The sequence below is a fragment of the Seriola dumerili genome, unplaced genomic scaffold (assembly GCF_002260705.1).
Source record: "Seriola dumerili isolate Sdu_G_001 unplaced genomic scaffold, Sdu_1.0 BDQW01000089.1, whole genome shotgun sequence".
Taxonomy (NCBI): Eukaryota; Metazoa; Chordata; class Actinopteri; order Carangiformes; family Carangidae; genus Seriola; species Seriola dumerili.
The window spans coordinates 848590-876441 of NW_019174344.1; the positions used below are offsets into that span (position 1 = coordinate 848590).

The 27852-nt window shown below is 39.2% G+C and overlaps 2 protein-coding genes across 3 annotated transcripts in view; both read right to left on the minus strand.

Moving 5' to 3' along the window:
* The window catches only part of grm2 (glutamate metabotropic receptor 2), a 33882-nt gene extending 25926 nt beyond the window's left edge, over positions 1-7956 (minus strand). For both annotated transcript variants that reach the window (XM_022745651.1, XM_022745652.1), the window contains exon 1: positions 7775-7956. The gene's annotated coding sequence lies outside the window, so the exon portion shown is untranslated. The remainder of the gene's footprint in view (positions 1-7774) is intronic.
* Positions 7957-11178: 3222 nt separating this feature from the next.
* The window catches only part of tex264 (testis expressed 264), a 66239-nt gene continuing 49565 nt past the window's right edge, over positions 11179-27852 (minus strand). The window contains exons 3-4 of the mRNA XM_022745712.1: positions 19484-19655; positions 11179-12237 (exon numbers count right to left, since the gene is read on the minus strand). Of these exons, the coding sequence (XP_022601433.1) occupies positions 11873-12237; positions 19484-19655 (537 nt within the window). The 3' untranslated portion in view covers positions 11179-11872. The remainder of the gene's footprint in view (positions 12238-19483; positions 19656-27852) is intronic.

A 27852-nucleotide genomic window follows, 5' to 3' on the forward strand; every position in this document is an offset into this window, starting at 1 on the left:
ATATAACCTCCACATAAAACCACAAGATGTTCTTTATATACTTCAGTTTTTATGTGGATTAAACAAATGAAATATACCAAGTAATGAGCTTTAGAGGTGCCGGTAGGTGGATTTTGTTACTTTTGGACAGAGCCAGGGTAGCTGATAGATAAGATAAGATAAGTTAACCAGCTGCTGAGCTTCATATTTAGCAAGAAGACATGAGGTTGATATTATCCCATTCAGATAACTCTCAACAAGACAGCAAATAAGAGTATTATACAATATGTCAAATTTTGCCTTTAACAAATGTTTAGTGTAGCGAGAAGAACGGTGAAAATATTTTATGGCTGGTGGGTTATCTCAAACCCATGAAAATTCTTGACATGTCACTGGATAGCTGTCGAGTGTTGCTCTGTACGTAACACACTAAATGAATACAATTCCAAAATGCTGTGTGTAAGCATAAATGACAGATGCTAAGAGCAATATTTACACTTTAGATGTAATATCCCACCCAGGATTCTGTCTACACATTAACTTCAAAGAAAAACCATGCCTCTCATTTTTCCTCTCTCCTCCTATACAGCCATCTCTGTTTCCCTCTTCACCAGATGGCCTTTTTAATTCAAGAGCGTAAAGCCTGCCAGCCTCTTACACACTTCAAACCAGACTGTGTGAAGGAATGGGAGGAGTGGATGGGGGCCGAAAAAAATTCCAAGAAAAGATAGCAGATGCGAGAGGGCAGAAAAAAAAAAAAAAAGTACGGCAGTGTGGGCAGCAGTGTAAGAAGGATAAGGGTGGGGTTTGAGAAAGATGCCATCCAGGCTGATTCTTTTTTATGACACTCATTTGTCCCAGGAGTAGAGTGCAGCATTAATATGGTAATATCCCCCCCAGGCGATAACAAGTGTTGAAGAGTGGAGGTCATCTACTGTATATGCAGCACCGAGCCTGGATGAGCAGGTTGGAGATCCCTGTGGAATGACTTGGAGCCTGGCTAAGAGGAAGCAAAGGTAATGAGAGTCAGGCTTCCCTAAAATCACATTTCCAGCTGACAAAGAGAATGGTCCTGGGTCTGGGGGTGGGGGGGGCTTAAGATGGTCCACTAATGGAAAAGAGGGCTCAAGAGTGCTTACGCACACACACACACACACACACACACACACACACACTATTACCAGGCACAAACAATCTATGAAAGTCAAATTCTGGGAGCACCTGTGGCAACTGAAACTCTTTAGTACACAATTGAATATTTGATATGTGATTGAATTGCTTGGCACACATTAGGATAAGTAGTATTCCTTATTCTCAACAGATAAAAAGACCAAAACCATAGACCTTGTTTCAAAAACACACACCACTGCACGTAGTGACAAGTTCTCTCATTACCATGAACATGCACACTGTTGATTCAACAAACGCTGTCCTAGAAGTTCTCACTAAAGCATCAAAATGAACATATATTTATGGTGGAAAATAGTCTGCACTATATACTTCTGTTTGAGTAACATTTACTCAAAAACTACAGACCAGCTGGTTTAGGAAACTACTGTGCCGGTTTCAAATTGAATCTATGTATTTGTTAAGATCCTCAATAATCTACAGCAGGAATGGATCGTCTGGAGCTGAGAAAGGCCATGGGAAGGGAAGTCAGAAAGAATTGAAACACATTGTTGGTTGTGGTCCTTTCATGGGATTTGTTGACAATAAGAAAAATATATAAAATGGCTCTTATATTAGCTATCACTTAAAGATATGTTTTATCTTGCTCAACGTTTTGCTAGGTCTAAGACATGAAGAAAAATGCTGATGATTTATATATGAAACAGAGAAAGCAGACAGTCCTCACATCTGAGAAGCTGAAGGCAGTGATTTTTGGCAATTTTGTTTAATAAATTTCTTGAAAAGAAATGTGCTGCTCTGGGCAGCATGTCAATGAAAATTAATTGGGTTCAGATGGAAGCGTTTGTTTGGCTTTTAACCTGCTGCTCAACTGGATTTGGATCAACCAATCAGCGTGCTCGACATGCATTCCCGCAGGATGCGTTGCTGAGATTTGGGAGGTGTTAGTTTTAGCTCCTTTGAAAGCCTGTATGACCAACAGTTACCCATAAAACCTTTCTCTGCATAGGTTTGCAGAGTTGTTTACATACATTTTCACAGAAAAATAATTCCAGTTTAAGACGATTAATCTTGTATTTAACTAAATAGTGGAGTAACTAATAAATCACTCCAGGGCAGGGTCTTTCTCACTAAATCTTTGTGGAATTTCAGCAATAACGTGGCTACTTAAAACAGGAACACAGGGAGGTGCTTCAGGATCACTGTTTAAAAAACAGATGGCTACTAACATGATCTATAGAAACTGGTGATGGAATGCTGAAATGTTGAATGGATTATCTCCGAACACCACTTGTTTAAATCCAGTTCGGTTAATGTCGCAAAGAAGATTGACTGGATCGATAATAACCCTGAAGTTACATCAGTAAAACAATTAAACGCCTCCCAAAAACACAACCACTGACCTTTCCTGATAAGGTCATTTATACAATTAGCAATTAGAGAGTGGGGAGGTCCTTGAAGTTTAAATTTCGAGGCATCTTCTGAGTAGCAGCTACTGCAATTAAAAAGACATGAATCAATTCAGAGACTCACTGGGTCTTTGTAACAGTTTCCTGTCACACGAGTGTGCTTACAGTCATGTTGGACAGTCGGTAAAAGCAAAACGAAGCTCATTTCAGTTAATGATTATCACACAATCCACCTCCCTCTACAGTATGTAAAGAACTTGCCCCATCTCTCCACGTCAATTGCACTGCCCTTCCCCCCCTCATCCATCTCCTCCTCTCTCCACCTGTAAAGGGGGATTCCCTCGTATGTGTTCAACGGTCCCTTGGCCTCCCAGGAGCCCCATTCTGCCTTCCTCATCAAACATTCATCCTCTTTCTTTGTGTCTCAGAGATCATTACTGCCAGGCCTATGATTGGCTCTAACACCGTGATGGATGTATGGTGCTTTTGTTTTAGAGGTTTTTATTGTATCTTTGCATTATTCATCAGCAGCGCGCTGTTAAAAGAAAGGGGCCTGAAGCACCATGATTTTTGGAAATCATTAGAAGTGCTGTTCCTGGACTAACAATTGATGTCAGTGAGGGCATTTAAGTAACATTATTTTAAATGTAACAAAATGAGAGCTCACATTGTGTTCTGTGTTTTTAAATTTCATTGTTTACATAATTAAAAAAATATATATATCCCAGAGCAATCAGGATTTTTTTTAATAGCTGCTTCAACTTAATTTTTCTTCTTGCCTCAGCAAAATGAAAGTTTCATTGCATTCAGAGTAAGTCGTGATATTTTTTGGTGAATAACAGCATGCAAGATTACTCAGGGGTACTTCCATCTTTATTTCATGTCGTTGTGTTTCCTTTTTGTTTTTCTGTTTCACTTTAACTCAGCTGTTCAGTAACACTCCAATAAATCTGAGAACCTGTGTGTCTGCATTTCTTCTGGCTTGAGTGAGAGACTTTTGCAAACAAAAAGTACCTAAGCATATTCTCTAAAGCCGCTAAAAACCTGGTCTCAGATCCAAAGTATTTCTCTAAAACATTCAATTATTATAACTAACAACAACCGGTGTTCAAGTTTGCTGATTTGTGTCATCAGGATTGTGTATGTTTAGTGTCGTCCATTACAACGGACAGTGACATGAAAACATCAGCAAACAACTCGCAACTGTCATGCTGTCATTGCTAAATCCTGACTGGTGCCAATGGACAAGTGATTGTCCCTGTGAAGAGGGTATGAGACATTAACCTGGTCATCACAGCACAGGGTCTTTTATCTTCATAAGAAATAAAACATGCATATGTGATTTTGACGAGAATATTTTCTCTTCTAATAAACATAAATCATAATTGCAATTAAACTTTTTCTTATTTATCTTTGACCTCTCCACATGAATACGTGTCATTTTCTTTCCATCAACAAATGATGCAACATGCTAATTGTTCAAACTAACAAGTTCAAAGTTTTTACATTTTGCAATCGATTTCAGGTAAGAAGCGATCTAACATCTTGATCATTTGGCTCAACTTTCAGTTACACGCTGGTACGTACAATTACTCAATTAACTCAAATCTCTCTGGGAAATGCGAAAACTCCACAGCTATGATCATGTATCACAGGAATGCTTATAAAAATAAAAAGATTGAGGTCCAACACTTTGATGCAGTGGTTCCTGACCAGGGGGTCAGGACCTCCACAAGATTAGAGTGCCAATAGAGGAATTAATACAAAAGATATTATTTATTTTTCAGACTTCTCTTTATAGTAGTGTAGTTTTATAATTTCAGGTCCCCAAAAATGACTAAAATGAATCAATGTGTGGCCTCCCCCCATCTTTCCACGTGCACAACTCATAGGCAACCCATGACGAGGGCTTACAATGAAATTGCTTTACTTTAAGGCATCACAAGCAAAAAAAGGTGGGAAACCGCTGCTTTAATGCATCAATATTGGGTCTCAAAACGCTCACAACTTACACTTGTATGACAATTTAAATGCTCTAATCCACAGATGGACAGCTGCCACCAATATTAATATTACAACACATCAGCAGCATGAGAAGTAAAGAGAGCTCAGCTTCCCTGACCCCTCTCCTCCACTGACTTGACAGATGTAGTATTTATCAAGAAATCTCTATAAACGTACTGCATGTCTTTACGCCCAAAATATCCTAAATGAAGGGTAAACACCAGTTGATTTGATTCTTTTTGACAGTTTGTGCAAAGTCTGGAAACATGGACATCTCTTGAACAGGGATAGAAAACCTGACATCTACGCTGGATCCACAGATATGAAAATGCTTTGTTTATCGAGCCGGAATAATTTTTATTAATTCCAGGCTACTACTAATCCCTTCAGCATTACTGAAGTCAGAATTTATTTTAGCAAGGGCTTGGTCATAGAAGGAATCAACAACAGTTCATTATTACTCACAATGAAAATTATTGACGTAGCTGACCTGGGACTCACCTAGGAACCTCACTTACGTACTCAAAGAATGTAAAACAGGAATGAGTCATTTGCAGTCAGTGCAGCAGTTAATTTTAATCTGAGAGTCATGCACACATCTTTAATTAATAGGAAGCTTCTCTATACTTTCGCTTGAGTAAATCCGTGTTTAAATCGTTCTACTTGAGTAGAACTATACTGAGGGTAGAGTGCTTGTTCTTAGTTTAATATGTTATTTAACCATTATTTTGTCAAGACTGCATTGTCAGTGAACAGGGGACTGTCTTTGCAGACTCATTCAATTTGAGCTGAAACGCAACTTATACGAAATGTATACTATACGCCCTCAAAAGACACACTGGAATAATTTTTCCTCTCATTCTGTCTGAAATTCGCCCCTGAAATTAGTGGTGGGATTGTGTTTTCAATCATTTCTTATATTTCATGGTCACTTTGCCTTCGCCTCGTACTTCAGAAGCGCACAGTTGTGTCTTACTAACACTGGTGCAGATTTACTATCAGCGTACAGAATACAAATCAGCACAGAAATACCCACATTTTCAATAGTGCAGAGGGACATTAAATATTTAATCATTTAACAGATGTTATAGGCATCAGGTGTACAGTTTAGACCAGACTTTACATGGACAATACTGGCAGACATCCAACTGATACACCTCACTTGCATGTGTGTGTGTGTGTGTGTGTGTGTGTGTGTGTGTGTGTGTGTGTGTGTGTGTGTGTGTGTGTGTGTGTGTGTATGTGAGTACATGCATGACCATAAGGAAGACTAAGCTATTAAATTGTCCTTTCTGATAGGACTGGAGGGATTCATCATAGAGGGATTTAATGCTGGTAGCTGTTACAGCCCTTATGTATTATATGTATTATAAGAGGTCTGAGTGACAATGAAGCAAAAGCAGATGTCTCCTAACTTAAAACTAGAAACTTTAGCCCTTCTCTGTGAAATGTAATGATTTGGTAGACAGCCACTTATTGGCCCTAATGTTTACTTAGTACTATTGGACAACCACATTATGGATCAGAGTAGCAGCTGTAAGGCATCTGGCACCTCTTGAGGTTTTCTAAAGAGGCTTGTTGTAATAATAGACTTTTTTGGACTGGAGGCATTTAGCTTGAGCTTTTACAAGTGAATTATACCTGAGAAAGAGGTTTTGGCTGCTCTTTTGATACAGAGCCTTTTTTTTTTTTTTTTTTTTTGCATTGTTCCAAAACTCTTACATGCTGCCACCAGCTCTGGTTGGCCCACACTCAGTGTAATTAACAGCGTTCCCTGTCCTTGTGCGAGTGTGTCCCCTGCAAGCATCAAGTCAAAAGTAATATGTGAGGGACACTGCACGCAGGACTGGGCGGAAGGAGGGAGCACAGGTCAGACAGCCTCATCCACTATCCTGCTACTTTTTCTGTTTTGTGCATTCAGATGATGGCAATGGAGTATGTTCTTCTTCAGTCAGCCATGACCTGAATAATTTACAGCAATCAACATCTTCAACTGTGAATGCTGGGCTCACATCATTCCACCTCTTAGTCTTAGAGGAGGAGGATCTACTAAAATACGCTTTATTCTGTTATGTAAGAAATTGAGAAACATGCTTGTGATATACTGATGATCAATTAAACAGTTATTGGTATAGTTTACTATTTATAAGATGTATATATATTTATATATATGAATAAATGTGTTGACTGAAGTGATTACACTGCACAGAGGGTTTTCTATTGTGTTTCATCTGCTGAACATGCAGCACAGATGCCCCCTGGGACTGGAGGAAGCATCCACAGTACATTTTGCCTCCCTCAATGACTTTGTCCAGCATTAGCGACGCAGCATCTAAATATTTGCTCCTGGGGGTATTCATTTATATTCCTCGTGTGTTTAAAAATGAATTTTAAACTCCCGATGATCTGATAATCGAAGAAACTGCACAGAGTGACTCTGTCTGTAGCCCCACATACAGTGTTCTCATGTTAATTTACAACAATATGATGTTAATCTACATTGATGTGGTTCCAACAGTTCGGATCATTAATACGTTCATTTTAATACGAGAAGATGGAAAAGACAGAGATGATACAGTGTATTTTTAAGTGGTTAAGAGAATGAAACTAAAGAAATGCCACCGAAAAAAGAAACCAGTAGAAAAAGATGAACCGTGGTTGTGTAAAACATCCTCTTCTCTCCAACACCCTGTGGCACACAAACTAATTCTCAAGTTTTTGAATTTTTCAATCGACTTTATCGGTAGTGTTTCGCACTTTCTGTTACACAAAGTGATTTCCCAAATGAGTGAGATTGGAGACATGGCGGTTGGTTTGTACTGCAGCGCCCGTTTAGTAGTTTTTCCAGCAGCCTCACACATGTGGACGGTGGGGCAGCAAGTAGACATTGCTGTATAGCCAGAGATGTAGGGGTGAACAAAAAGGAGGCAAAATGTGCTCAAAATGCGGTAAACTATTTCCAGTATGGCAAAAAAATAATAACAATAATATTGCCAGAAACAAATCACGCACTAATTGATTCGTTCATCCTTTTCACCATTTGTTTTTTTTTTTAGATAAGAACTACAAAGATTTTGTCAACACAATAAAAAAGGAGAGATTAACTCCTCAACAAATTAAAACCTGAATAAACCGGTTTATTTAATCTTCTCAACAAACCAGCTCGTAGGCTGCTGCAGAAGTTCACAACAAAACGCACCTTCAGGCATTTAACGCACAAATCAGCCGAGACAAAAACACACAACATCTCTTACCTGTGCAGGGATCCTCAGTTTCCAGCGCTGCTGTGGGATGAGCGGACTGTGTAAACCCAGCGCAGCAGCATCCTTTGCAGCAGTGTTGATTTGTTGTTTTTTTAAAGCCTAAAATCAGCGTAGCTGTGAACTGCACTGGAGCAGGATGAATGAAGGAGGCGAGTGTCGCTGGCTGAAGTTTGAGCCCGCGTGCCAGGAGCTGTCCGTGGTGCTGCTGCTGCTACTGCTGCTGCTGCACAACCCCAGTCAAACGACGAGCCGCTGGATCTTGGAGGTTCAAAAGTCACATTCCCCAAAACGCGCTTAAAACAAATGCAACTGACTTCCACTTCGGTGTACTGGTGGGAAAAGGGCGTTTGACTTTCTTAAGCATCAAGTGTGAAAGAGAAATATCATCAATTTAACCACCAATCTAGGGGGAAAAAAGGCGAGGTTTATAAGTCTGATAGGATGACAGGTGATCTGCTCTGGCGCGCATGAAAAGAGGGAATTAGACACAAAGTTTAAAATCTACCTGTTACTCGAGTAAAATCTTCAGCATGGCAACAATATTTTCAGCTGACAAAAGCGCTCGCTGCGGATAAGCGCACCAACCTGGGAGAGAGCCTCAACTCTCAGAAGGTTTAGACAGCTGAACAAAGGCGCAGTTGCTTAACGCAAGATCAGTCGTGGAGATGCTCTGCCTCATCGCAACTGCATTACGAAATTAATGTTGTGTATATTAAAGCATAACGCTACTGACTCTGGTTTCTCTTTAGCCGCCTTGAACTGGGTTGAAAGCTGTTGAACTGGTTGAGAATATCAATGGGGAGAAGGTTTAAGAGTCGCCCCCTATTTGTTCATGCGGTCGGGGGGGGGGGGGGAGGTTGAAGGATTCTTTGCGAGAACTGCCTCTTGAAAAGGAACTCCATAATATCCTTTACACAACGTATGAGACTTATCATATATATATATTTCTTTTATCATCACAACGTGCTTCGCATGCTCATTCTAAACCTACAAATATACAATAACACCCGTCTTGAGTACGTTAGATAAGTGTGGAGATTCCGATAAATGCAGCAAACAAGTTGTGACACGGCACGGGAGAGTGTGAGGTCAGTCCCAGATGGCACAGTGTGGCGCGCAGGGGGACATGCGCTTTAAGGCGGGGGGGGGCGCTGCCATTTCTCTGTCCTGCAAAAAGTAGCTTCACATACGCAATGATCGACATCTAAATTTGAATGTTGATACCCCCCCACTCACCCCACCCCTGCCTCCCCCCATCTCTCCAAGTGCAATGTAATGAGATTAATAATTAACATCATGGGAAGGCAATAATCTCCGTGCCCTCAAAGCTGCATGACACCCCTGTGGGTTTCACAATTAATTAAATCAGTTGCTGACCCAGTGTGTCATCGCAGTCTCTTCCAGACTGATTTTCATTTTTGCCTCTGGACAAAGGTTGGGGTGCCAGGATTAAAACTGAAAGTGCAACAGACATGTGATGGGGGCATCTGTCCATGCAGACTGATGACACCTCTGTAGGCAGTTTAGCCACCAATCTCATTGTCTCATCAGAAAACACAACGTTACCAACAGGTCCTTTAGGTGAAACATTTTAAAGCTGGAATGAAAGTAAGTCTGTCATTCCTCGCACGCTCTAAACAGCTGAGGTGATGTGTGAATAGATATGTGCTTCTTTAAGATGGAAAACATAAGAGATGACGCCAACATTATCGTGTCACCACGAGGCCCAATCAGCTTGAAGGGATGGTTACCATTCTTCTAAAATATAGCTGGTTAGAAAATATAAATATAAATCTCCCATAAGTCTGATGAGAAGGCCATTGCATATGACTCTCATCATTTTCATACTCATTAACCCATTCAGTGACCCCTTGTGACTTGTATGGAAGCAAATGCATTTGTTATGTTTCTCCACTCATTTATTCATACCTTTCCTTTAATTTGTCACCCATTTACAGCCTTCTGCCATCATAGAATATAATGGTCAATATTCATTTTGTAAACACTTGATGAGGCCCCGTTGAACTTGTTTTTCAGGGAATTGTGACTAAGTTGTGTTTGGAACTGGAAATTTCACCGATGAAAAATAAAACTTATCAGTGTTCTCTGATGGGCAAATGATGTAAAACATATAATTTAATTTGACATTATGCACGTCGGCCTGACCAAGGATCAAGATGGGCATTTTCTCTCTCTGGTTGATGGTGTATTAATCAGTAAAATGACTGTGCCTACTGTGGTGTTGGATTTGAAAAAAAACAGTTGTACTTATAGGTCATGATGTTCATTAAGGACCGCTGGCTAAAGAACATGCGTGTCCATCAAAAATCAGTAGTCTGTTGGAGCCTCTTCTGGCTCTTCTGCTGTACACACAGCTGATTAAGTAAATTGTGACACAAATGCCAAACCGCTCAGTGAAAGGCTGGCCAGATAAATGCAGCTTATGCTAAGGTGACGATTTGGATACAATAATGACATTGTAATGATATTCTTAAGCGTGTTTGCGCTTCCCACATTTGTATTGTTTTGGGCATACTGATTTAGCATTTTAAATGTGCCAAGGGAAATAGCTCCCACAAGAAAATCTTCAAACAGCAGGGCTTATTTTTTCTCAACTTTCACTGAAAAACACATTATGCCATTATAGGCTTTTTTTTTTTTTTTTTTTTTACATTTCTCTTTTATTTAGCTTTTGAATTTCATTGCTGTGTCTTTCCCAAAGAGGCGGTGGCACTGGCAGCCATTACAATGTGAAACCATGACAGTGGTTAACAGCTTAATAAGTTATTAGGCATTTACTGCCTCATCAATAACTTCAGTGCATCCCACTGCCACCCACCCTTTGTTGCACCTCTTGTTTGGAAACAGACAAATAAAAATGGATAAGAACAGTCCTCAGAGTGATGATGATGTAGCTTTGTGTTAGAGGCTGAGGTTAATTTTTAAAACAGATATTGAAAGAATTTTTTGTGCAAAAAACATCTATGCATAACTGATACCTGTGAACTGGACCTTTAATTTGAAAATTTTATTACAGACAGAAAGACACAACCATGGGAATGTGCTGTACGTTTTTTCCAACATGTCACACCACCAACAATTTCAACCTACGAACATATCACAACTAGTCTGTGGAAGTGAGTGAATTTTGGCTACAAAGAGAGCTGCAGAGTAGTTTAACAGACCAACTATAGAAGAGAACATTACATTAAAAAACTAAAGCAATTATCTGAGAGCAGAGTAACAATAAAATGTTCTGTACAGTAAAACAAATTATAAACCTTAGTCCTGGTGACTTGGAGACTATGGTGATGTTACTTTATTGGTGTCCTCACTGGTGTTGATGAAAGTTTGTTCTCTGCTCCAGAATTTCCAAATTTTCTTTCCAAAAAAAAAAAAAAAAAAAAAAAAAAAAAAAGAAGAAAAAGAAAATTAATAACACAATGAAATGGGTCCATCAAGATTTCTACGGCATTCGCTCCTGAACATTTTCACCCAATCATTATTGTATATCAATACACCAAAGTCAGGTAATGCACACAAACACTTGACATATATTTCCTCAGGACATGACCTAGAAAGTGGGGTACAATATCAACTGTCACACATGGCGAAAAGGTGCCGCATGATGATCCAGTGTCTTTCCTTTTATGTGGATCTTTATCTGAAGTGTCACTTCTAATCTAATCTGGACAGAAATGGTGGTGATTCAAATTCAAAAGATTACAGTTTGAAATGAAATATAGAATTAAACAAATCTCAACTCTCATTTGCTGCACACCATGTGCAGAGAAAATTAGGTTTATTCAAGAAGACTTAACCCTATGGGGTTGCCTGTTGCTCTATCCTGACAGTTTAAATATATGATCAGGAATTATTTTTAAAAAATGAGATTACAGAATAACAAAAAGTAGAGGCTTCAAAAAGAGACTTAGAAGGCGCAGAAATATGGCATGTTGGTCATGGCATGAACAGCTTTAGATCCACCAACAAGATTACATGACAAATAACCAGCAATCGCAACAACTGAGAAACTCTCTAGCATGCCAGCATTACATGGCCTCATCCCTTATCTCTTCAGCATCCTTCCTACTCCTCTCCATCCCCCAGGGCCTCCTTCTTCTCAGCCACCAGTTCAACTGCTTCTCTAGCTCCATCTTCACCCTCAGGGAGCTCCTTCTCTTCCCCATCCTCCTTCTCCTCCCTCTCTTCTCCCTCTTCCTGCTCCTCCTGATCCATGTCAAGCTCTTCAAAAGACGAGCCGCTGCCCATAGACTCGTTTGAGTCTCTGTCGCAGTGCTCCCTGTGCTTAATGTCTTCGTTTGCATCCATTACGTCCCTCAGAGGCAGGGATGAGGCCAGGGAGGCGGCTGTGGAGGCAGCCAGGGATGTCTCTCTGCTGTCCCACGGCACGCCGCCGCTCACTGAGCTCACGTCACTGTGCGAATCTGCACCTGCAGCAACACAGGAGAAAAGACACAGATAAAATAGGCTGCATGAGTAATCTTTGTGAATAACCTGTCTAATGAAATAAAATGATTAAAGGCAAGGAAAACTGAGTTACAGTGAACCACAGGTGTTTGTAAGCTGATTTTTTGTGAGCTAATTTGTTGTACTCAGACAAAGCACCCTATTATGGTGCTATTATGGTTACTGCTCCACCTAAATGTTTGTCCATAACATTACATTAGCACAAGATTAGCACTGGGCATAAAGACGCATCAAGCCACATTTGGGTAAACTATGGTAACTACAGTATTTCCACTCAGTGATACTTTGTGCCACAGAAGTAGCCAGTGACCACCTTCAACATCTTATTCAGGCAGAAACATGATATTTGTTTAGATACACTGTGGGGAGGTGTTCTGTGAGAGGGAAACCAAAGGTAATAGGACCCTATAGCCATGCTAGAAGCTCTGTGAGACTGCACCTGCGCACAGCCCTGCTTTGAGATGAACGCTCACAATGACGATGCCAACATGCTGATGTTTAGCAAGTATAGTGCTTATCAAGTCCATCATCTTATACTGTGCGTGATAACATTTAATGATTAGCTCTAAACAAAAGCTGTAGTTTTGCAGGAATTTGGTTATAAACCAAATCACTGGACAAACTAAACTTTTGAGTTTAAGTAGTTTAAGTTATTACAGTTCATCCTCTGGGGACATGAATGTCTGTTCCAAATTGCATGACAATAACCAACAGCTATCAAGATATTTGACTCATATGTGCAGATGTACCGAATGGGGCGCTAGAGGAAGGGGGGTCATTAAAGTCAATAGGCTCCATTCTCTGAGGACCATGAATGTCTGTGCAAAAACCACCATTTTAATACAGCAAAGGTTGATCATGGAGATGAGAAACTCTTCTAAAATGTCTGAGTCTCTGGTCACTTAAAATTCACCAGACCTGTCTTAGAAAAATTTTAAATCAATACTTTATTCTAATGATGCCAACCCCTCCCCCTTCAGCCTGAACCTGGTTATTAAAGCTCATCAGGGATCTTTGCTGCAGCTGAGCTCAGGAAAACAAGATTATTGTAGTTAAAAATACATATATATATATGTAGTCACAGACCACAGACCGGGGGGGGGGGGGCGCGGGGGGGCTGCTGCTGTCTGCAGCTCATAATACATATCTGAAATCATCATGAAGAATGTCCATTAGCTTAATTGGTGGAGATTTCCTCACCCACATGATCAGCTTGCTAATGCTTTCAGACTAAACATGATTCTAATTGGCCTTTGATCTATGATTCTCTGTGACCCAATAGCCATTCATTCATTATCCCCGACTACTGTTTGTGCGCTGGTGATACAGAAGATAAATGTTGTAATGTCCACAGTTGTGATAAGAAACATTCATTTCAATAAAATCCACAAGTATGAAAAACTTACAGGAAGGTGGAAATAAACTGTGTCCATCAATCAACGGTTCGTAAAATGAAAAGCACTGTGACAGGTGGGTTAAAGACATAAACTAACTAACCTGAAACGACAGGGAAACTTCATTTTCAAATGAAAATCAGAACTCGGACTGACAAATATAAAAGAGGCATTTCACACCTCCCACCTACACAACAAATGTTACTCATTGAGTTGGCCACGGTTGATCTTCCAGAGGAGACTTCAGAGGTGCAAGAAAATAATACGCGAGCAAAATTTTGTAAAAAGCCACATGTATATAAAGAAATTATCTTTTGTTTTTCAACTGTGACTGTGTTGTATTACAAAAGCTGTGATCAAGTTGAGATGAATGACTCATCTGCCAGAATTTGCTCTGCAAGAAAATCTGGGTTAAAGTTTGTCCACTGTGTATTCTTTTTAGGATTTTGTCTCTCCTACACTGAAGCTTTTCATTTTTTAGTTTGGACTTACTTTGTTTAAAATGGATGGGCTTGATATAAAATGTTTTCCACAAATAAAATCTGACTTGACATGACTTGACTGCCCCACAGGACACTGCAACACTAATGTCCGATCCATTTTCCTGCTGCTTTCACACTCCAAATAAATCCCATCCACACATCAAAGTGTTTTTGCGCTAAATGTGTCATGAGGGACCCAAATACAATAAACAGGGAGTCTCGGAGCTCCTGACTAAGGTCAGACTTTTCTTTTCATTCATTCAAATCTCAGTATCGCTCCGCAATCTAATTATCACATCCAGCAGATCTAATCCTTTCTGCAGTGAAGAATATAACATATGGGAAGTCCATTATGGTTATTTATATCATCTATTTATGGGCCTGTTGATGAGTTAGCAGGTCCAAACATAACCGCTGGGAATGGTCTTCAGTGGAACAGTTCCAGTGTGAATGTGATGTGACACAAGGGTAATGCTTTAAAATGCATAGAGATGAGATTATGTAGTGATTTATAGTACATTTGCATGATGCAGTAAAAGGACTCTTCTACCAAGACTCGTTTTACAATACAAGAGTTTTGCGGGAAATAATGGGTCTATTTAGGGTAATTGGGCGGACAGCCCCCAAGGAAGAGCCTCAACACACTGGACGACTTTCTCCCCCTCTACAACTGCAAGCAAGTCCTGAAATTGGTACCCTGGTTGAAGCCAGCTGTGCCTCTGAAAGTCTTTTAGATAACATTTGCCTAAATTAGTTGCTAAATTGGGCCCATTGGGATTATTAGCAGAAAATCAAGGTCTTGTTCTTCAAACTATTTGAAACAGAGGAGAGGATTTTTTAAGGAGGTAATTAGACACAGACAGGGATGAGGCAAGCTGAGAGTTTGGAGAATCAGAGTCTAAGTGGATGGTGAGAAAAGTGTGACAGGAAATGCATAAACCAAAGTTAAGAAGGGACACAGTAGATGAATCTTCCTGTTTACAAATGATGGCTGGGAAGAAACAGCATTAAAAGCTGCAATATGTAAGTTTTCTCTGCCTCCGCACGTCGTTTCTTGCCGGGAGCTGGTGGTGGTGGTTGTGGTGGTGACAATGGTCGTTTGCCAAGGGCTTCAGACATTGCCTTGTGGTTACAAGACAAGAGGTTAGAATATCAGCGCTGATTCCTCATCGTGTCATGCTGAACTAAGGGGTAGACTGGGCGCTACAGTGACTCACTATCACAAATTAGCCTAGTATTACAAGACAGGCCAGGGATAGATGGTTAGCATGCTAACTTCAGAAGAGGAAAAGAAGTGATAGAAATAGAAGCAAATCAAGAGGGTTGCTCTCCACCACTGGAGACAGCTTCTAGTGAGTGAAGAACCTAAGTTTCATGTTGAACTCAACATTTCTTCCAGACTGTAAAGTAAACAGCTGTTAATTTTAACCACATTTCCAGACTAAAGAAAATGTAAATTACGGGTAAATTTCCATCCACTACTGTTAAATGATTATTATGATTATTAGCTGGCTGCAATGAAATAAAACATTGTTGCTAATTCTCTAGTTGGATGCCATTAAAACATTGTGGAAGAAGGAGGTAGCACGAGATGATGATGACGTCATCAAAAGAGCACCCATCAGACCTCAAACAATCAAAACCGATGTGCAAAAAAATGATGATGGAAATATCAGATATATGTTTGTCTCAAGTATTAAGTTGAAGGAGGATACAGTCTCCTGATCGCTCTGTACAGATCTGTTTTCATCTACTGCAGGTTTTTCATCTCAGTCATCTTTGCGCAATGAAGTGAAAACTTTATGTATTTCATAATTTACTTTCACTTCATTGATGCACCAACTTTTCCACCTCAGCCTAGTACAAACATTTTTTTTTTTTTGCGATATTTTTTTTTTTTTTTTAATGCAAATTGAAAATTTGCATAAAAACAGGTTGATGGAAACACACTCAGTGTCTCAGCTTAGTCAGTGACACTCAGGCTTGTTGCAACACATTAAAGACTGAAACACAGCCTGATAATTGATACATGACACAACTATTATCATATATTTTTATAGAGCATTTTTATCTCTTTAACTTTAATTAACATATAATTCATCAGTAACTACAATCAAAAAACAGACATTAATATTCAAATATAAAAATTCAAATGAGTTTAACAAGCCTGCCATGTTTTGTAAGTTTGCACTGTACCTTAGCTGAGTCCAATAAGTCTCCCGTTATATTTCTGTGATGAAGTGAATATTTATTATTGGTATAAATGGTATAAAAATGAAGCCCACTGGCCTGTTTTACACTGAGGCTGGTTTGTGTCCCCAAAAGATTAACAAGCTTTTCACAGCACAGTGGCTGCTGTGATCACCAGATTATCATAAAAGTGTTTTCAGTTTGTTTGACTGTTTACTGCCTCTCTCTCTGTGTGCTGTGATGGTGGAAGCAGGACAAATGTTCAGGCACAGTCAGAGTTTATGGTCAAGTCAGTCTATAATGTGGACAGTGGATGAAGGATGAAAAGTCGAAGGCAATCTCCCAGGTGCCGGGGAGGGATTTCCACAGCTGGCTTGTCAGACAAAGCTTAGCTCCACTGATTGATCTGTCTCTCATTAAGGGAGCTTGGCTGTGTCTGAGACTGAGAACATACACACATGCACACGCGCGCGCAAACACACACACCCACACCCACACACACACTTTGTTTTGAAGAGTATCTATGTGGTTCCTACGCCTTAAAATCCATGTAACAGACCAACAATAATTCAAAACCACAGTTATACCAGCCATGATGCAGGAACGCTGCACACAGGTAGATATTTATACAATCTCACACCTGCCTTTTTGTTGTTGAATAACTTAAAGTAACTGTGCTGACTGTGCATATGTTGGACAGTTTAGAAAATGCACACCTCAACAAGAACAATTCAGTTGAAAAAAAAAAACAGATTCAACAAACCTTTACAAAGAAACAACCTAGATTAGTAGATTAGTTAGTACAAGTAAGTACCACTGAAGTGGAATATACAGAGGTCTACAGTCTGATAAAAGACACTTTACTGCACAGTAAAAAAATTATATCACTCTTGAAACTGCATTTATGCTTCTACCACCATCAAATAAACAATTGTTTATTTTCAGCTCTTGTCAAGAATAAAAAGACCCTGGGTGTTAAGTGTTTCAAAAGGAGCATAAAAAGGATCTCACACTCCCTTAAACAGCCCCTAAAGCACGAGTGAAGTGTTTTTGTAGCGAGTCCTCTGCAATGTGATCCCAAAGCCCATGTGTGTTTTATCTGACTCTCGTCATTTTCATTTACTGAGTACGCTATCTATTTGATTCAGTGTGATGAATGTTGAATTTAACTTATACCATTGTATACCGTCATTTCGAATATTGCAGTAAAGGAATAGTTTGATGTTTTGGGAAATACACTTGTTGTCGATATAAGATTGCCAGGCGACCAATGGAGACTCCAGGAAGTCACTGCACGTGGCTGCTGCCAATTTACTGACTCTGCATTAGTTGTAAGCTAGCTAGCAACAGATGCACCGACCGTGTCCGGGTTGTGTTTATTTGTGTGGCAGCTCAACCTCAGAGAATACAGTTTTCTGCTACAGGTATTTTTCTCCAATCTGTCTCCTTTGTCCTCTCGGGTCTGTAAAGCCTTGGGACACCCACTAATTTTTTTTATAGGTTGAAACATTTTCAGCTCGCACAGACGCGTCTTTATGTCAGTTCCCACTCCCCAGGGCAAATTTGGATCTAATTGCATCTTTACATTGACTTTGTATGAAAACACCCCCAAAAATTCACTTTGCATTCTGTCTGAACTCATAGTAAAACCACAACTTGCTGGTTTTAGATTTCTATTTGTGGAAATACTAAACAAAGGAGATATAACATGTTAATTAGTAAGCCGGTAAATGTGCTTTTAAAATTTGGAGAGGAATCAGACCAGCTGCTTCCCCCTGCTTCCAGTCTTTATGCTAAGCTAAGATAATTACCTTTCTGCTGTAGCTCCACAGACACAGGCGAGAGTGTGGTATCCATCTCATCTAACATCAAACCCTTGATAACACTAGGTTTATGTTGCACAAGGTGGTAATGTTTTAAAGCACACCTTTTCTGACAAAAATTTAAACTTTAAGATAATTTTTATTGGTACTGAAATGAAAATGAAAATGATGGATGTATTAATTAAGAAAAACAGAAACTAACAAAAGATTTTTAGACATTTGTGTGCACTTGTAAATGTGAATGTGTGTGTGTGTGTGTGTGTGTGTGTGTGTGTGTGTGCACTGGGGAATGAAGGCACCAGTACAAAATGACTTTCCTCGTGTAATTATAAAACACACAAGATCAACTTAATTTTATCTGAATTACCCTGCTGAAATGTCTTCTAGCACTTTAGTTCTTTGTTATTAACTTTTCTCATTTGTTAGAAAGGCACGCAATAATCTAAGCGTAGTCTCGGTCTGGTGATGCTAACAAATTAATTTAAAGTTGTGAATAGCCTTGTCTCTCAGTTCAGCAGAATGTCAGTGGCTCTACAGCAGAGTATCTCTCGGGGGAATGGCCTTCAGCTGTCTCAGGTAGCACCACTCTCCTTCCACAGTGACCGGAATCTAAACATGCCAAAACCTCTAAACATGCGCAGTTCATGTAAGACCCCTTTCCTGATTCGTTCTCTACGTTAAAGCAGTGTTTACAAGAGATGTCAAATGATCTAAGCTCAAGGCAGACAGCACCTGAGGTAAATCAACCCACCTCCACCCACTCTGTCCTATCAACCTGGCACCGTTTACTTTCTCTGGTGATTTGTACGATGACAAAGTCAATACTGCCATGGGTCCAACCTACAGGTCCAGCAAGTTTGAGAGAGTAATAGCAGCAGAAAAGACATTGTGCTTGAAGACACATACTTGCAGTGACAGAACAATTACAGAGTCTCATATATCATACGTCCTCGGTGATCCAAGGGCAGGAGGGGAGTCGGTGCGGTGTCGGACAAAATAAAAGTTGCCACATATTTCCTTTTTGTTTGTGCCTAACTGACACAAGCTGTAGTCTCAACAGAGCAGAAACTTGTGTTTCTATCAACACGCTTCATTAGACAATTAGATGAGAAAACAAAATAACACAAAAACAACTTCAGTGTAATGAATTTGTTCTTTTTTCTTTTTTTTTTTTTTTTTTACTTTTCAAAACTTCAGTTTCCAGTAAAACAAAGGGACATTTCTTTTAGCATCTTGAACTATGTTGTTTCGCAAAGCTTTTTGGTCCATGCCGTTAATTATTTCCTCATGAGGGGCTCTTGAAATTAACAAAAATATTACCTGTAATGTCAGTTCCTCTGTCCTCGTCAGAGTCCTCCTCTTTCACATCTGTTTTGACCTCCTCCTTCATCTCTGGAACAAAGAAGTCTGTCTGGCGGGACAGTGGAACCATATAGTTGATGACGTCTGAGCCACAGATCTCAATGGTTGGGAACGCACACAGCTTCCTTTCCTGTGAAACAAACCGGATGAGGAGGAAAGGTGAATGTACAGAATGACGTAATGTACCACCAAACTGTTGCTCTGTTGTGTGCCACAGTGGTGCACACAAAACCCCTGACGGAACTGAAGACTGAGGCTTTTTCATGTTCATCTAATTGAAAAGATGTTACCCTTTTATAATTACGATGTGCTGGGAGTGGGAGGAGAAAGTGAAAAAACATTATTAAGGAAGTTATTATAAACTGCGACTAGCTTTCAGCTCTGTGAACAGACATTAATCAGGGAAAAGTGCTAATATGATACATTCATCTTCATTATTGTCAATTCTAAACAACTGATGATATTTGGAAGGAAATGACATGCCTTCCTTTTCAGCAGCATTGCCACCATATATTTTTTTATTTTATTTTTTTTATATTGTAGGCCCTCGTGTCTCGTTGGAATCTGGCATGGATGTCTATACTGACTCACTGGCACATCTACAGTTTGTCTTATACAATCACACATGTGCAGTGATTTTTTTTTGCTGCTGGGTACAGCTTTAAAAACTCAAAGACATCACAAAATGTAGCTCTCACTCCAAACTTGACATTAGGACCAAATAATAAATAGTGCAAGAGGGTCAGCACAAAGAGCAATGACAGATTTACTGAGTGTATAGCAACAGATTTCTGACTGCTGCCAAAACGTAAAATGAAAATGTGGATAATAAAGATAGCTGTGATGTTCTTAGTTGCTTCGGACAAGCAGGGAATATCAGTTGTGTAGCTTTAAAATGTCTTCACTTTGCTGACATAACACTATGTCTTTGACACATTAATATGAATATGTGCCTTCCCATAAAAGTCCATTAAATATGCATTACCATCCACATCTATGTGTCTACATTTGCACTCTCTGGTGGTGTGTGTAGAAAGTAGAGAGTTTATAAATATTATACCATATTTTCTCTAAAGAGGACATTAGCCTTGCATAATTTTGCTTTTTGCTTTCATATAGTTCTCAAGGGAATGCAGAGAAGTGAGCTCTCCAGTGGGCCGTCAGAATACAGCTGGAGGAGGCCTGGGTGAGCTGCACGTGCCAGTTTCAGCTAAGATTTGTCGCAAATTGACAGATGAATGTTTTAGTATGAGACACACTAATATATTTATTCCCCAATTATTTTCTGCCATATAGCTTCAATTACTGGGTGCAGTGTGATTATTACTGAGTATCAAGGCAGGAGAAATTGGGTAACAGTGTTGATATTTCAATGAAATTAGTTATTGTATCATGATGTGCATAAAGAAATTTACCATTGGAAATGACATTGTAAAAAGAAAAAATGTAAATAGAGTAGTCTACTTATAATTATTATTGATGCTGATGAACAAAACATTAGTTTAACCCTGGGAAAAAAGGTGTACCTTTAGAAAATAGCAATGTTTTTAAAATGATGATCATGAACTATTAAGTGGCTGAATATATTCACATACACTTTACCACACAAATAAACTTTGTCAAAGTTTATTGAATGTTTTTGCCAACTTGTTACCTGTTAGTGACAGAGCACTGCCCTGAAACCAACCACAGAAAATTTGTACAGCATTTGTTTGTCTGCTTATCTATATCTCCAAATTTAAACTGGAAGCTTCAGAATAAATCTGAATAAGCCTTAACACATTAGCCAATCAGTAACATTTATCGGTCGTATCATATGTTTTTTTTTATAGATCTAAACAAATATGTACTGTATGTACTGGGATAAACAGCTGATAACGTTAATCTTGTTCATGTTTCATTTGTTTTTGAGAATAACAAATGTAATACCGGTTATTCTATGATAAGGTCTTCTTTTAAACCTCTCAGGCCTCTAGTGCGCAGTTTGGAAATTCAAGGTCCCCTCTTTAGCAGATTCTGTACTTTCTCTATTCCTGTATGTTCACTGTAAGTGAAAATCAGGTTTCATTTTTATGAAGCTCCTACCAGATAAATGTCTTGAACAGTACTTTTGTGTTCCACTTTTCTTTGTTTGCGATCTCTAGCGGTTTTTTCCACATAGTCATTCCCACATGGACATGTTAACAGATAGATCCAATCCTTTATATTACACAATATAACTCCCTTTATTTGAATTTTTATGCTCACACTGGTCTGCCTCTCGCTGTGTGAACATTCTCAGGATTTCTTAAATCTCTAGTCTCTAAATTTAAGTGAATGTGCAGACTTGCAATGTTGCCATGGCTGTGCGACAAAAAGGTCTATTCTAGGCTATTTGCAGAGGGCAAGAAACATGTTGGACGGCCTAACAGCAGTCACCTGACTCATCTTCCACTGGGTCAGGGTGAGCCGGGCTGATTGATTGGTTTTAATCTAATCCTCTGCAAAATAAGACTGTAGGAGCTGGTATGAATCACCTGGCTGCTACACACAGGGGTTCCAGCCCCAGGGCTGCCTATGTAAATGAGTACCCATCTCTTTGAACCTGCGCCGGTAATGAGCAGAGAAATCGAGACAAAGGCAGCTCACTATACTATAGGCGCGCGTGCACGTGCACACGCACACACACACACACACACACACACACACACACACACACACACACACACACACACACACACACACACATATACACACACGCATGTCTCCAAGGGATACTGTCACAGATAAGAGAAAGAAAACAGTAGCCTATGTGAGAAAGATGTGTACCAATATATGTGTGCATTACTGACAGTCACATTTACCTTGTTAAAACAGTAACTTGTTCATAATTATCATATTCTGTCTGCATAAGAGGCGTCAACCCCAGTGCCAGGAGGGACTGCAGGTTTTCATTTTTACTGGAGACTACATCAAGTGATTTTACTGATTAACCATCAGCCAGAGAGGAGGAACTCGTCATGAAATCACCTCATTATCTCTGGGAGAAATGAAAACCTGAACATTGCTCAGCACTCTATGACAGCATGAGACCTCACTCTATTATATGTGCAGATTTTTGCTTTCAGTACAGGAAATGACACATGACATTTTCCTACCATCTCGGATATGTTTTGTTGTAGCCTAAGGTAATTAGTGCTACTTTGGCATTAGTATAACATCTAAAGCTAAGCAGGCCATCCAGTAAACAGCATTGTGGGGGACTGGATTATGCATCATTCTAGTGCATACTGTCAGTGATCCTGTTCCTCTGTGTTAAAAAAAAAAATAGAGATTGAAGTTTTCAGTGGACTTGATTAACTTTTAACAGTTGCGCTAAAATGTATAGTTTTGGGGCCTGAGGTCAGCGAGCAAAGTTAGGCCACATTGTTGCTCACATGGCTTTCAATGGTTATGTCTTTAGTAATGAAATTTTGTCATTCTTTTCTTTTGATAACAGTGGTATGTACTTAGTAATATGGTATATGCTTAGTATATTGACTGATGTGTCAGTATAGGCTTTTTTCCTATGAAAACTTTTATTTTTGCATAATCCCTTAATATTTAAGTGCAATCTCCAACCGAGTCACTGTCTTAAGGTATTTCGCAATATCAAGTGGAGTTCTAAAAAAAAATCTCATTCTCACCTTCCAACCAGTCTCTCTCCAAACTGAGGCATTTATTAAATTGTGTCCCTCCCTGCAGGTATTTTGCAATGTTTAATCTGCGATTATAATATTCATTTCAGTTCCACTTACTTTTGATATCCAGAGAGTTGCCCTTTGATGTATTTCAAAGAACTCTGACTCTGCATGAGAATATTAGGTTATTCCTTATCACTCCCATTATTGTTAACATGAAGAATTGCCTCAAATAGATGGATATTTACTTGAACCAACTCCTTATGTGTGTGTAAACAGTGCCACTATTGCACAAACCATACACATATAAACCAAACTGCCATACAAACTCTTCAAATAATAATACAAATTTAAGAACCTTGCCTTTTTTCTGTATCAGATGACATTCGTTAAAAATTGCTGACAGACAGGAAAATACCATAGATATAGATATAGATATAGAAGTAGAGACATTTAATTGTTTCCTTTCTTTTAACTTTATTTAATCTGCTGCATTCATTATTCTCAAGGGCTATAATTGAGAAGGGGCATAGATTAAATAAACAAGCACAAATCATCGAATCATTATTTGGAAAATTTGATCAATATGTTTTAAATTAATTTTAATAATAAATCAGTTTATTACAATTCACCTCTCAAAAAGGTATACTTGTTAAGGTGGCACTGTCTACGCACCCCAGGTGACTGTCTCCGGTCATAACTTACTAAATGTAAGTAAGCACTTTTATAAATCCAAAAACACAGGGGCAAAATGTAAAGAATGGATTCAACTGTGCGTGCCTGGCTATCTAACTAACTATCTTCCTACCTATAAAAACTACCTTTAGTAACCTACTGCATAGGCAAGGGACATGATATATGCTAAATACATTATTTTTGGGGGGTTACAGGTTATCTTGGAAAAAGACCTGTTCAGGAGTGGAACATCCAGCCTATGAGAGCATTAGCATTAGCTTAGCTTACATTACTAACATCAATTATTAACAAGTGATAGGCAGATCAAAGCAGGTCTCATCTTTGGAACATACATTTCACTGACCACTGAATCCATATTCCCTCTCACCAGGGAAATGAATAAAGAAATAGCGAACAGATTATCTTTCCTGTCATAATCAAAACTCACTCCTGGCTTCAATGTTTTAATTATACGACAAGCAAGATGTTCTATTTCCTCCCCGTGCCCTTTTCTGGTCTCTGCCTCCATGTCTGCTGTCTGATTGGGTGCCATCTATTTCCCTAAAGCCTATCATGGAGTCAACATGCATCCACTTAACCTGCGTCTGTGTCTGGAAGCTGCTGGGATGGAAATGTGCTCTCCTGCAGGATACAGAGGTAGATGAGACTAAATCGTCTAAAAACAGGTCAGTCGTTGCTGCCTGCCGCCTCAGAGCAGACTCAACATTTATGACCATCACAGTTGCACCTATTCTCTCTGATCCATTGTCCCACGGCAAAGAACCAGCTGCACATCCAGTTGGTATCAAGACCACTAAACCAATATGTTCCACAGACTGTTACCTCTTCCTAACCTTCATAATGGTTCCTCAAAATGGGTCACTTTTAGTCCTGGCCATTCATTCTTAATAATTAATGACCCTGCAGCACTGAAGTGTTTTGTCTATTAAACATGTTACATTTAAATTGATCAAGAGCAAGTGGTTGATGAAGAACAAGTGATGTGGTTACTATACAACAAAACATTCACTTTACTTCCTGGTGCAAATCTCACTGCCTTTACTCTGAAGAGAATATTCCCAAAACCTATGGTGCTGCACTGCAGAAAGTCAACGTCAGGATTGGGGTGTAAACGAATCAGAATATACTGAAGCTGCAAACTATCTTTTTTAATTATGAGGGATCACACATTAAAGATATACATGTTCTCACTACACCCGCTGATTTCACTACTGTATGTGTTTACAGCTTCTCAAGGTAGTAAAGCATCTTAATAAGAGATATCAGACAGTGTAGAGACCATTAGTTTTTATACCATTTATACCAAGATAGCTTGTGTTTTAATTTTGATGGTTATATCAGGTTATTGTGGGTGATGCTATACATCAAAGAGCAAATCCACTTAACAGGAAGATTGGATTTACAGGAGTCAGGTAATAAATACCTTGATTTTTTTTTCCAGGTATTTATTTTGCTAGATTAGCCATAAATAGCATACCTCCTTAGTTTACCTATAATATCTGTCGTAATTGGTTTTCCAGAAAACATTAAATAGATATATCCTTATAGCCTCTACCTCAAACAGTTTGGTGTGAATTTAAATCTATTCAATAGACATAAAGAGCTTTTTGCAGGATTGCAGAAAAAGCCATTGACAAAAAGGTGTGAACATAATTAACCAAGTAAATGTTGAGGAGAGTGTGATAGCCAGCTGTTAGAGCGTCATTCAAAGGACACAAGTTCAAGCATCAGTTCTGTTGAAATGCCCTTGACCAAGACAATGAATCTATTACACCCCCAGGGTACAACCCTGTAGCTGACCTTTTACCTTCTAGAAAATACAAGCAGTAATTCCCAACTAAATCAATAAAAGTATCACATTTTTATTATTATTGCTCACACAAAGCAGTCTCTCAGGAATAGTATAATTGCAACTGTAACAATCAAGATGAGCTTCATAATCTTCACGAGTCCTCTAAGGTGACAGTCGAAGCCCAAACTGCTTTTTAACAAACCCGAACAAGAGAAACCAGAGAAAAGATGCGAAATAAAAAGAAGTTGCACAAATGGACAGTATTCAACTCTCTTAGCCTTAACTTGACCATATACGATTTTCTATTCATGAAAGCAAACAACTGTAAGGAAGAAATTAGTGCTGCCTAAGGCACTTTATGTAATGGGCAAGTTCATTAGGTGTTGATGTAACTAGACGTTGAGGTAAATCAGGAATAATCGGGCCAATTGTCTGAAAAAATAGCATACACTGTGAATGTGTTTGTTTGTCTGTGTGTCTGTGTGTGTGTCTGTGTGTGTGTTTGGGGTGGGTTGAGGGACACACAAACAGACAGATATAGGGGAGGGGTCTCATGGGGCTTTGTAGTGTCTTTGACCACTCTAGCAGCTGCTCTGTGAGTACACAGCATCCCTCCTCCAATAAAAAAACACCAATAAGAGGAAAGTAAACATAGATAGCACCACCCCTGGAGCTTGATTTACTGCATCACTAACTCTGAAATATAAACATGGCCACGGAGCAACTGGGTCATAAGTATAGCAGAAGAGATCAGTGCTGACACTGTATATGGTTTTACAGCCTTTCAAAAAAAGAAAGGTCTGATGAATTACACTGACACAATCTTTCACTTCCAGACATGTCTTTAAAGATGTGACATCAGAAGCCTTTTTTCAAAGATTCGTGCATTAGGTTTGTTCTTCTTTTCATGTCTCATCTCTCTGCTCAGTGTTTGTGTTTTGAGGCAGGAAATGTTAGACAATCTCACTCTCTAGAGGACAGCAGTTTCACAAAATCGAGCAGCAAACCACAGCAAATATCAAGAGGTCTGACTGGAGATCGACCCAGACAGAAGGGACATTTTTACCTCACTGTGTTGTGTGTGTTTTCAGAGGCTTGGATAAAACTCAAAATTGCGTATGCTGAAGGTTGGATGTGCTACTGGTAATGCACCCTGGGTCTTTATTCCTTTGTCCATTCTGTTACGTTTCTTATTCCTCAGTTTTTCAGGGATCTATATTAACGATACACATCAGACTGGATCAGGATCAAAACGGAAGAAAAAGACAGACTGTTTAACACAATAGTTCAACCGTACATGTAGGAATCAATCACAGAAGAAAGAGAGATATCAATTTCTTTAATAACAGCACGCTCAAATCAATTGATCACATTTCAGAAAAGCATCGGCTTCTCTTAAAACTGCAAGAACACTGTATAGGGAAATGCTGATGCTCGTTTGTTTCAACTAGAAACACACCATCCTCCCATTAGATTCATTACTCTTTCCACCTACGCATAAAAACTCAGCTGGATGCAGCAGGTCCTGCGGAGGTCTCTAGGAGACGTTAGAAGGTATTCTACAAAACTCGGAAAATCACTAACTTAAATAGAAGCAAGGCGGGCTGAGGAAAAATTTACGCAGCAAAAAGGCAAATCACAGCACTTCATCACAGCCCCTGGAATGCAATGGACCTCAACAATTGAGGATTTACAGTGGCTTCAGCAAGTATTCAGACGCCTTCACTTTTTTCACACTCTATTGTGTTATTATTGTGTTGATTTAATTGTGAATGAATGTTATCAATCTAAACTCAAAGATCCATAATGTCAAAGTGAAAACATGATTCTAGAAATGTTTATTTATCAAAAAAATGATTGAAAATCAAAAACTGAAATCTGTCACACCCTTAATTCAGTATTTTGTAGAAGCCCTTATGGCATCTTTTCCCACCTTCCATCTATCTCTCTGTTGTCACTGCAGCAGCAGAGTCTGCATTTACGCACTATGTCGAGGTCAAGGGTCACGGCTCTACAACAAAAAGGTAATTCCCGTTATTGTTCATGGTACAAAGGTATGTTGCAATGCTGGCCAGACAACTGAGCCACCATAACCATGTAGCATTTGACCGAATCGAATTAAGTTCATTACTGAAAAGTGAAAATATCTTCGGGAATATAAATTATGTAATACACTTTAA